Below are 12798 nucleotides of genomic sequence, written 5' to 3'. Positions count from 1 at the left end.
CATCACTACTGAACGGAACACAGAATCAATACCATACAACTATGAACACTGGTTGTTTTGATTCAGTATTCCGAGAGGTCATCTAATTGATATTAAAACTGTATATATGTAGTTGTTTAGCCTGTTAATAAAATGATTCGCCAATGAAAACACAACTCTACACAAATCATTGCCATTTTAGGTAGAACCAGTAGTCGGCCGAAACTTCGCTCACAATTAAGATTTAGTTGATTGTCAGACTTAAAAAATTAGCGTATTTCCTTCATTGAGATTCAAGCCTACTTATTAGCAATTTCATCAAAATCCGGTTCAGTAGTTCGGCATGACAGAGCAACAAACAGAGTTACTTTTGCATTTATAATAATAGTATAAAATACTTGATTAATGAACATCTACCCAGGTGGATTTGCACACACAAAGTTATCCCGTAAATATTAAGACGTTTAACAAAACGGTTTTCCAGTCACATAACCAATCAAGCGATACTGTATAACTCATAGAAATCGCATATAATATAATATATATATATATATATAACGATATATAAAGAACAAAATATTATTTAATTTATTTACGAAATATCATAAATAATATATTTCAACCGCTAAAAGTTTAAGTTCAAGGCTTTCCGCTTTTTTGGTGAAGAAAGTTTGCTAGCCGCGTTTTCCATTTCATATTTAATATCTGAAAGTATTTTAGCTTCAAAGTTTGTAAATTCTCATAATATCAAGTTTATAATTAAACATGCTGTATAACGGTGATACCGGGTCTAAGACTTTTAACTATTTAATTGATTATGAATATAGATGATTATGAATTATATTAGGGAAATTGGTTCTTTTTTTAATATGCTTTAAGTTACTGGAATTATCAGGGACGTTAATAGCGTAAGTGATCATCAAAAGTCGGTGTAAACAAAATTTTCAAGGTCCGTCAAATAAAATATTACATGAAAAAAGCAACGTTGACCAGCGTGAATCGTGATTAAACTCAAAATTCTCATTAAAAGTAAACAGTGGGAAATTGGATGTTACTTATACTTAACAAAGAGCTGTAAATAATTTCTAACACCTATGTATACAACAACAACAACAGCCTGTAAATTCCCACTGCTGGGCTAAAGGCCTCCTCTCCCTTTGAGGAGAAGGTTTGGAACATATTCCACCACGCTGTACCAATGCGGGTTGGTGGAATACACATGTGGCAGAATTTCTATAAAATTTTGTCACATGTGTGCATTGCAGGTTTCCTCACGATGTTTTCCTTCACCGCTGAGCACGAGATGAATTATAAAAACAAATTAAGCACACGAATCAGCGGTGCTTGCCTGGCTTTGAACCCGCAATCATCGGGCAAGATGCACGCCTTCTAACCACTATATAATAAAAAATAATATTAGTAGTAGTAGTAGTTTTCCTTAGACAGCTTTTTTTTAAATTAGATTTTGTCGAGCCCGTGTTACCAACATAGAGTTTTATAATTTTAGGAGATTTGTTATGTTTATGATCTAATTTTGAACGATAATAAACAATACAATTTTCGAAATGAAACTTCTTGCAACATAAGGCATATGTAACAATTTCTGACTCGATAAAAGTAAGGTGTATGTATCTACGCCTGACGCGATAAGGTTTCTCTGCAAACACTTGTACTGATTTGCGCGCGTTTTTACATTTATAAATTGCGTTGTCCGCAAAAACGAACAAGTCACGTCGTGGCGCTACGTCGGACGTCATTTGCGTCTCAATTGCGTCCAGCAGCCCAATTGCCTTCATAACAGTCCTATCGCCTTTGACTCGACGACACTCATTCTTAATATTAGCTGACGTTACGAAAATCATATGCTCAGACGTCATCTCGATATTGTTATGTTTCGTAATTGCAAGAAAAACGATAAGGTCAATGTACTTCATATAATTTATTAAGAAATTAAATTGAAAATACCATAAAGTTTTCTTCTGACACTCAAAAAGTTAAAGAAATATTGTAATGACATTAATTAAATAGTAAAAACTTTTAAAAACTTATAGATAAATTCAATTAAATTATCTCTTGATTAAAGTATCAGTCAGCGCATAATATAATGATATTTTTAAGTGAAATTTACGTCGAATCTTTTAAACACAATCTTTGAACTAGAACACTTGCTAGCCTTTTTTCACCCCACACTTGAGAAAGAGATAGCGATAGTCGGTAATTTAATCATTGTTCGTCAAGCTCATAATCTGATGGGAAAGTAATCAGTCAAGAACGAAGTAATCAGACGCAGGACTAACGGTTTTACGTACTTTCCGAGAGACCCAAGACTTTACTCATTGCCATCGTTTAAAATCCAATTCAATCTATTGACTAAAAATCCAGTAAAGAATTATTTACCAAAGACGGGGTTTGAACCCAGAACGTTCAGACAACTTTATAACCACTAAAGCAACGAGACAAGTAAGTTAGAGATCGTTTGAAAGAAATCAGACTTATAACTATACATTAAAATAAAAACAAAAATATTTGTAGTCTTTAGATATGAGACATTTAGCGATGATGATTAATAAATACTATCGACTTTCCATAAAACAAGCACTATATAAATAATTATCATTAATTACAAACCTAGTCTCTTTGTTTTAGGACTTTTACTATACATATAAAAAAGTAAACTATGAAAATAATTACTCGAGGCCTGTCAATACATAACATAACTTCATATATAATAAATAATTCAACTTTTTTATATAAACATTATATATTACCCAATATATAATAAAGAACAAATCCACTTGACGAGTCAACCAAACTCAACGGACATCCAAATTAAACGTCACAAGTGCAAAAGATCCCAAAACACATTAGAAACAATAGACGTCAAATTGTACGAAACGTACGTACGTACATATTTTTGTACGTGCCGACACGTCCTACCCGCGCGGACGGTAGCGAAACACTCGCGAGCTTACAGCGAAAGCTCTGAAACCGACTGAAAGTGAACTTCACGCATAATACATACTCGGTTCATTTGTTGTTTAAAATGTATTATTGTGTATGTACTACTGTTATATGTTACACGAATGCTTCGTCTTTGGAATATAGTTTTTAACCTAGCGTTAATATTCGTTTATTTTCATGCTGAACAAATAACAACTTTATAGTATTTAAGCAGTCATTTTTCAGGGTTACTTTATATTCATATGAATAAAATAACTTACTACTACATACTTTCAATAATACTTAACTACAATTAATACATATATATATTATACATATAAATTTTAGTTAATAAGTTAACGAACGCTTTCTATATAATACTGTGCGGAATGATTAACTTCATTTAGTCAATAAGCTAGAAATAAATTAAAACAATTATGGACATTAAGGCCTAGCTAACTTGGTGGTAGGGCTTTGTGCAAACCCATCTGTAGGTGTGGTAGTCAGTCATTAATTAGTCTTACAGTGTACCCGTTTGAAGGGTGAGTCAATGTAACTAAAGGCAAAAGGTACATATCATCATAGCTTATACAGTAGACGACGCATTGGCGATGTTACGTATGGTTAATATTTATTCGAACCCCAATATCGAAAGTGACCACTTACAGTCATATGTCTAGTTTGATAGTCTGCCTACCTATATTATACGCCAAAAAGCTTAATGGACTTTGACCAATTGATGTCAAATCCAAACCGATAAGCTCAGTAGATTTCACGCGATTGAAGCCGAAAGAAAAAAATAAATCATACACCTATATAGGATTATGTGCAAAAAGAGATGCATTACAAAAAATGACCGCGTGGAATAGTGACAATAATGCTAGCAGTATGAAATATGAACCAACCGCCCTAGTAGTTGCAATAGGACGGGCTGTTTTTGTTTCAGATATATATTCACTATCACTCCACCGCTAACGATACCACAGTATAACTTTAAATTCATTTACAAATTCAAACAATTATTCGCATCCCTACCCCATATCTAAACTTATATTATAAAGGGGAGAGAAATCTCTGGAACTTAATAATTCAATTCTCAAAATAAAATATTATTAATCCCTTCAGGGTATAAATTATCTTTACACAATATATTTTTAATTAATAAATTATACTCGTGCGAAGAAGGAAAAATGTTGAATATTTTTAACCAATACGAAGGATTCCTTCAGAAAAAAAAATGAAAAATCATTTTAACTTCCCCGGGGTCTGAAAGCGGAATCTTCGGTCGCAATCCACGCAAACTTACCACCGGACTATATCGGGTTATGTACATTAATACCAACAAATTCCCCGAATTTTATATATATTTAATGTATATAATAGAACGTCTTTGTTCCTAAAACCGCGCAGACCGACATTCCTATTCGTAACTATAAACGATCCAACATATGAAAACGCGTCACGGCCACTCGGAGGGAACAATTAAAAATCTATTTATACTCTCGACGTATGTATGTATTTTACACCCCGTCGGTGGTTCCGTCGACTATTATACGAGATTTTCATAAAATATAAAACATCTTTAAAATATCTATAGAATAAGAATTCTTAGGAAGTAAACGGTAGTTCTGAAAACAAATGACTTATTTTTCTTTTTTATAAAATTCTACGACAAATTCCTCTTGTATATGAGTAGTAATCAATGTAAGATGTCTTCTTAAACGATATCAGCCATCGTGGCTTAAGGGAGAACTAGGATTTATCTAGACTAATATTATAAATGAGAAAGGAACTGTCTGTCTGTTGCGACTGAACAAATTTTGAAGAGATTTGGTATGAAACAAGTTTAAAGTCAAAGGCGGGACAGGAATTTTTTTATGCCTACCTTATGACCAATACAAAAACGCGAGCACAGCCACGGGCAACAACTAGAACTACGATATGATCTCTATCCGATGCAATAGTATGTGCAGATGCAGCAAATACTTTACAAGCCCTCAAAAGTTGGAGAATTACTTAACAAAATAACCTGAGTTGTCATAAACAGGGATATCGTACAAATGCCTTATATGCCTTACAAGATTCGTACTAGATCAAAACATTCAACTATAATATATATACTAATTATATCGAAGTATTTATGTATTAACATTTACATTAAGACTAAATAATAATAACATAATATTTACATGGTGTTAGCGATAACCCAAGCCTCAAAAATAGTGTTATGCCATAGGAATGTTATGTCATAAAATGAATTATACCACACTATTAGATATTAGATAATTATAATCGAAGCAATTTATTTTACATTATTATCTACTTATAAAATCATTATTGTAATTAGTTGTTAATATTTTTTTAAACTTTAATTAATGTTATTTTATTTCGCATACTATTTAAGACTGGCACAAATGCATAGACACATTTTTTTTTAATAGAACTGTCACGAGATATAATTAGATTGCGAGTTATTGAAAAATATAGTGTATATGAAAAATATAATATTTTCTATTATAAAATTAATTGTATGTTTTAATTTTACACGAATTATTTAAAGATTTTAGGAAGTCTATTTTCATAAGTAATGTAAGTTAATATGAAGATGATTTTTTTAGTCTTTTAATTGGAACTATTTACTTCCTGCATTATTCAGTGATCGACAAAGTTCAAAATTAATGAATACACTCTACATCGAGGGTCAAGGGTAGGTGATCCAAGGAAGCGCCGATATAGAGCACTGGATGTGGCCCAAGTTAATGTCACTCAATATTATAATGCTAGACATCCATTGTACACATAGCGCTACTTATACTTATATAGCTTGTAACTTTCAATAAATCTATCTTATTTATCTATCTCCACAAATTATGCAAATGAAAACAAAAGGATCTTTTCAACTTAGGGTTGAGTTGACTTAGGTTGGGATTAAAATTTTAATAATTAAGCTTCAAATTGTATAAATAACACAAATAATTTAGTATTGAACATTACAAAAACAGTATCTAATTATATTATAACTAGTTGTGACAATAGAGCCAAACATCTCATGCGACATGACCCATCAATCGTACTTTATACAGAACCCTGAACGAAATACGAAACAACAAACTAACAAAAAAATCATTGATATTTAGAAGACTGCAGATAATTTGTACAAGAATAATATGCAGTACAATAATGAGTATTATAAATTGATATATACGAACAATATTTGTTATAATCTAATATGAACTAAATTGCATTATCATTTAGAAAAAGACATAAGTGTAATGCTTGTATATGGCACTTACGTCTATAACTACTTTATTACGCAGCGTTATCGCAGTGGACGACAAGCCCGACAGTCACTCATATCATAATATGTGTCATTAGTCCGCGGGACAAATGAAAAGTCGTTGCCAACAAAAATAACTTTGTTATGTAAACATTTTAATGCTGGAGTTTTCGCGCGTAGATATTTCACGAATGAGTCACAGTCGGAGCGTGACGGTTGATCTTTACAAATGATACAAACCGACGGGACACTTTTATTTGGCAGCTGAATAATTGCATGCGATTGCGAAGAGAATAGAAAATAGATTATATTTTTGTTTAGCATTAATATTTCTAATATGTATCTTTTAAGAAACATGATAATTATTAACTCAACGAACTTTATATTCATTGTTTAAAATCACATTGAACAAATTTATATATAGCCAGGTCTCCTGCCTCTCTCCAGTAGTGAATTTGAGTATATCAACGCGACGACATTTTAAATTAACATGTTTTTTTTAAAAAAATTCAGACGAATTGATAACCTCCTCCTTTTTAAAGTCGGTTTTCAATTAAAATATAAGCAAACACACCTACAAGTTTCGCAAGCAATAGATTTAAATAGAATACTCGTTCAAAACGTGTCTAATCACTATTGATACATACAAATTCACATATAAATACAAATTAAAAAAGCTGTTTAATTTATCTTTAAGTACGTATTAACAGAGATCTTTGTTATTATTACAATTGCAAATACGTATTTGAAAAATTATTTATATATTCAAGTCTGCGATCAACCCCCTCCTTAAAATCAGTAGGCCTTAACCAAAATCTGAACCTCTCGTGTAATTAAAAATAATGAAATATTTACATGACAATAGTTTATGAATTAACATGACTGTTAATGTGTAATTAACACAGTTTGCAACATGTCTATAAAATGATCTTAAAAAAGAAATTATGAATACAAAACGAACACATTACAGTATATAAACGACTAAATAAATTAAGTATTACGTCAGATAATTGCAAGAACACATTAACAATTACAAAAACACTAAATGCTTAAATAAAAAAGATATATTAATAAATTTTATAATTAACACTAGACAGCACACAAACACAAATTACTCATTTACAAAACATTTATAAACTACAGAATAAATAACGCATTATCGTATTGTACGACACATACTAAGACCATGTTCAGTAGTAATTAAATATTAAAATAATAACTACCTTTTCCACACTTAAATTTCTTCGTTAAATTAATATATTTCGTTTTAGAAAACAACATGAACCAAACTGAACGAAACTTTGAGAAACTATAACGTTACGCTGACGTTTTTTGTATTACAGTGGTGACGTTACGTTCATCACTCAGCCGTACGATCCACTCGCTCACTGAGCCACATCTAGATAATGTAATTCCTTAGAAATACACAACAAAAGCCTTACACATGCGAGTGCAAGGTTTTCCTTCCAAGTCACTGCACATCGACGATTCTTATTACTTTTCAAAATGGATCTGTGTGTATGGGGTTTGCCTTTTTTATTTTTTTAACTATATGAGTTTGTATTCAATACTCTATCTCTCTCTTTCTCTCTTAAAACGATATTAAAGGATGTAATAGCTTTGAGTGATATGACGTCATACATAACTTCACCGTCAACTTAATAAATTATGGGACTATCAGGATGAAACGCTTATTCTAGGGGGGTTAAACGAGTGAAGAGTGTTTGTATGATAATACAAATTAATGTGATAAATATAGAAATAGATACTTAGCTTAATGACTTAAAAAAATTGAAGGTTTTTGAAAATTCATCACCCAATTTGGGGATGAAAAATTGTATGGAGATTTGTCATGCTTCAGTGTGTGTCATTTATATGGCGTTTAGGCTTCTGTTTATAAGTGACAGACGGACAGCACACCACTAATTATGTAATATAATATTCTTGTCTGAATTTATGCTTCAAATAAACGCTTAATGAAGGTTATTTCCCAACTAGTAGTAGATATTTGACTACCAATAAGCACGTGCAACGCTTCTACATTGAATAAATAAATTTGACTTCGACTGAAATTGAAATCGGAATCATCCTGAACGAAACCCTACTCAAAGAGAACCAAGAAAGGCGGTGCGTCGATAAAAAAGCGATACGCGAACCTATAATACTTTTATAACAATTCAATTGAGAAACGACCGATTACGATTGAAAAATCGATGAAAAATCTTTTCCTAATGATTCTTCAATCTTATTCTTGACTATTTCTAACATACAATCTTTTAAATGATTTAATTAAAAAATAACAAGATCAATTATCTAGAAATTTCTTATCAATACAAGTTCCTTTAGTATTAATAGTATTGCTACTTATAACAAAAAAAATTATTGCTTGCGTGATACTTATAACAAAAAAAACGCATTTTTTTCAAATAGTAACCACAGACTTAACACAAATCTTTAACACACACACAACAGCCTACATCTTTGCTTACATGTAAGAGTAAACCCGCGGGCGGTTAGTTATGTGTTATACGTATTTCCTTTTCATTTAATCATTATCTAATATCCTAAAGATCAGCTGCGGCGTTAAGACGTGCAAACAAACAATCGTATAAACAAGCTCATTTGTAATATTTCTAGACGTTTTGTAATTTAAGCGACACTCTAAATAGTGCAGTTTATTTATGCTAATAGTAAAGTAACAGCCTGAAAATTTCCCACTGCTGAGATAAGGCCTCCTCGTCCATTAAGGAGAAGGTTTGGAACATATTCCACCACGCTGTTCCAATGCGGGTTGGTGGAATGCACATGTGTCAGAATTTCGATTAAATTAGACACATGCACTCTCACGATATTTTACTTCACCGCCGAGCATGAGATGAATTATATACACAAATTAGGCAAATATATATAGTCGTGCTTGCCTGGGTTTGAACTCGCAATCATCGATTAATGCACGCGTTCTAACCACTGGGCCATCTCGGCTCAGCATTTATGCTAATAACAATAAAATCAAATCAAACTACATATAAATACAGTGGGCATATCTATCCCCCGGTGCCCACGCAAGGGTTGACCCGCAATTAATGGGAGCGGGGTGACTCCATCGAGCGACTGCGCTCGCTTCGCTATTATTTATCCAGATTGGATCGTTCCATTATTCTATTACGATACACGAACGATACGAGCAAGCTGTAGGTTTTAACCGATCACGTCGAAAAAGATTGTAATGCTTTGACAACGTTCGAAAGTGTTGTTCATTTTATTATAGACTACGATATATGTGGTACCATTTTTTTATATTTTAAACCTTATGGACGCCTAACGAGTACATAAATAATCTTGTAAATGTCGGTTACGATAATTTTCATAATAAATAATTAACCAACAAAAACAACGACTTTTACAGACATCTAGTGTATAGCGTTGAACAGCATTCATAGTTTAAAAAAAAACGCTTGTCAACTAAATTATTAATTTCATCATTACGAATAAACTTATAGTAATATTTAATTATGGCGGATATATTTTACGATATCAACATTTTTTTATATTAAGAATTTGATTTGTAACAAATGGCTCCGCAGATATCTTTAGACATAAAAAAATGTCAAAGAGTAGGTAACTAAGGATAGTTTAAACGAACACATACACACATACACGCGATTGTATACGTAGTTTTTATAGTGTATTTTATATCTTGGCGCGTTTATCGTAGATCGGTCAACTTAGTTGATAATGCAAACATGGTCCTGGCATTATTGCCGATGTTTGGCAAAACTTATTTTCGGCAGTGTTCGTTTTGCATTTAATGGGACATTTTAGCTCTAGAGGAAACATTGAGGAGGACTCACCTTGGGCTGCGGCCGGCGTCAACGTTTGGTCCCACGAGTCGTCCTCCGCTTTTCGAAAACTCCTCTCCACTGAAATCAAACGTCAAATTAGGGATCAATTTTTTCACTCGGTGGTAGGGCTTTGTGCAAGCCCGTCTGGGTAGGTACCACCCACTTCTACCGCCAAATAACAGTACGCAGTACTGTTGTGTTCCGGTTTCAAGGGTGAGTGAGGCAGTGTAACTACACGCACAAGGGACGTAACATCTTAGTTCCCAAGGTTGGTGGCGCATTGACGATGTAAGGAATAGTTAATATTTCTTACAGCGTCGTTGTCTATGGGTGATGATTATCACTTACCATCAGGTGGCTCATATGCTCGTCCGTCAACCTATTCCATAAAATAAAAATAAAAAATAAAAAAAAACTATCACATCAACGATTGTATTAGATCTTGCAATGTCTTATAAAAAAAGATAGAAGATTATCGAGTCAGACGCTACTCACTGTTGAGGAAGTTGGCGGTGCCCGACGACTTCCTCGCCTTCTTGTCCGCCGCGTCGAGTCCTGCACAGGCGAGGGGGTTAGCGCGTGTGTGTGTGTGGGGGGGGGTGTGTGTGTGTGTGCGGCGTCACTGACCGGGCGGCGGGTGCATGCGCTCCATGAAGCGCGAGAGGCGCTTGTGCGGGCCCTCGCCGTCGAGGCAGCAGCCCTCGTCGACGGCGCGCGCGCATGCGCGGTGCACGCGCAGCTTGCAGTCGGCGCACACGTAGGCCTGCGGCGCCAGCCCCCAGATCACGAGGTCGCAGTGGTGGCAGTGCGCCACCGACGTCAGCGCCTGCAGCTGCAGGTGGTGACCGCGCACCACGAACTGCGACACGCACCAACAATATCATTGCGAGACGGACTCGACAGGTTGCAATACAATTTGGAATCGTCATAGCAAAAATGAATATCGCAGAGAACATTTTTCAAATAACAAGCTTAACACGAAAGAAAACATCATATATATGTCGTGTTCCTGTATTCGCGGTTTCCTCTTTGCTCGATCACCCTAGTTATACGCCCCTATGATGCCTGACGATCGTACTGATGTCGTTGTCGATCCGACATATATATACAGTGTAAACTCTTTATAACGTTATCTATATACATATATTATAGAACTAGCCGAGTCAGCCCTTAGGCTAGAATATATTATCCTAAGATATGGAAATAAATGTTTTATGTAGTTATAAATACATTCAGGACTGGTACTTGGCACACATTTAGATCTCGCTTATTTTGTCGTCGGAGTCAACAAACAAGGCTTATATCTTAATATTGTACTTGGCTTGCATTTTACATTTATGCTTTTGTTGAGATTTTATCTATTTCAAATCGATCGATTTGCTTGCTTGTTTTTTTTTTTTTTGTTCACTCCATATTTTTGACGACCTCCGTGGTCGAGTAGTGTGTACACCGGTTTTCATGGGTACGCCACTCTGAGGTCCCGGGTTCGATTCCCGGCCGAGTCAATGTAGATTATCATTAGTTTTCTATGTTGTCTTGGGTCTGGGTGTTGTGGTACCTTCGTTACTTCTGATTTCCATAACACAAGTGCTTCAGCTACTTACATTGGGATCAGAGTAATGTATGTGATGTTGCCTCATATTTATTTATTTATATAGCAAAAACTCTATAACGACAAAAAATGCTCAGTATCTTGAATTTCGTTATAACGAGTTTGCACTACTGAAACACGACTCACGGGTTGCGGATGCTGCTTGGTTAGCTGCTTGAGGCGCTGCTTGTAGAGTTTATCTCGCTGCAGGAACGACGCGCGGGAACCCCCCACCGCCGCCGCCACTGACGCCGGCCTGCGCACGCACACCACACGACACATTCACTTCACTGAATAACTTTACAACAACAACAACAACAACAGCCTGTAAATTCCTGGACTGGGCTAAAGGCCTCCTCTCCCTTTGAGGAGAAGGTTTGGAACATATTCCACCACGCTGTTCCAATGCGGGTTGGTGGAATGCACATGTGGCAGAATTTCTGTGAAATTTGTCACATACAGGTTTCCTCACGATGTTTTCCTTCACCACTGAACACGAGGTGAATTATAAAGACAAATTAAGCACATAAATCAGCGGTGCTCGCCTGGGTTTGAACCCGCAATCATCGGTTAAGATGCACGCGTTCTAACCACTGGGCCATCTTTTACATTTATTTACAAACGATTCGGATCGACACGGAATCATATTTGTGCAAATTTATATTTAACAGACTAAAACATGTATATGAATACATACTACATATCGCTTGCGATTGCGCTCGCGTTAAATATTAACATTAAAACAGTAGGCAATCAAATTCGGTTCAATAATTTAGTCGTGAAAAACTGTATCTCTGTCTGTCTACAACATACACGAGTTACTCACACTTATATTATTAATATATGTTTGTTTGTTTTGTATGTGTGTACGAGTATCCCAACAAATACATATATCATATCATAACAAATTTATCGATTTATATTACTATTTATTATAGTCGTACTATAGATATCGATACACGAACATTTAGGTAAATATAGTTTATGAATATGAATATTTTGTGCAAATGGACTGACGTCATTATATTATTTGTCGATTAAGTCGGAAACAATTGAGCGGATCGAAACAGTCCGCACACAGCTGTCGCAAGCTGTGACAATCGATAAAGGTGTATGAAAATAACGTATTTATGTGTTCCTATCAAAGAGATCTAAGCAATAATTAGAAT

General features: G+C 34.5%; 1 protein-coding gene across 1 annotated transcript in view; it reads right to left on the bottom strand.

Moving 5' to 3' along the window:
• LOC124540819 (rho guanine nucleotide exchange factor 11) overlaps positions 1-12798 on the bottom strand; it is a 183343-nt gene that overhangs the window by 116580 nt on the left and 53965 nt on the right. Inside the window, exons 15-18 of the mRNA XM_047118540.1 lie at positions 11777-11885; positions 10666-10897; positions 10534-10593; positions 10048-10116 (exon numbers count right to left, since the gene is read on the bottom strand). Coding sequence (XP_046974496.1) covers positions 10048-10116; positions 10534-10593; positions 10666-10897; positions 11777-11885 — 470 coding nt within the window. The remainder of the gene's footprint in view (positions 1-10047; positions 10117-10533; positions 10594-10665; positions 10898-11776; positions 11886-12798) is intronic.

This window comes from Vanessa cardui, chromosome 26 (assembly GCF_905220365.1).
Source record: "Vanessa cardui chromosome 26, ilVanCard2.1, whole genome shotgun sequence".
Taxonomy (NCBI): domain Eukaryota; kingdom Metazoa; phylum Arthropoda; class Insecta; order Lepidoptera; family Nymphalidae; genus Vanessa; species Vanessa cardui.
Note: the sequence above shows the minus strand (reverse complement) of the source record. Positions and strands in the feature narration are given on the sequence as shown.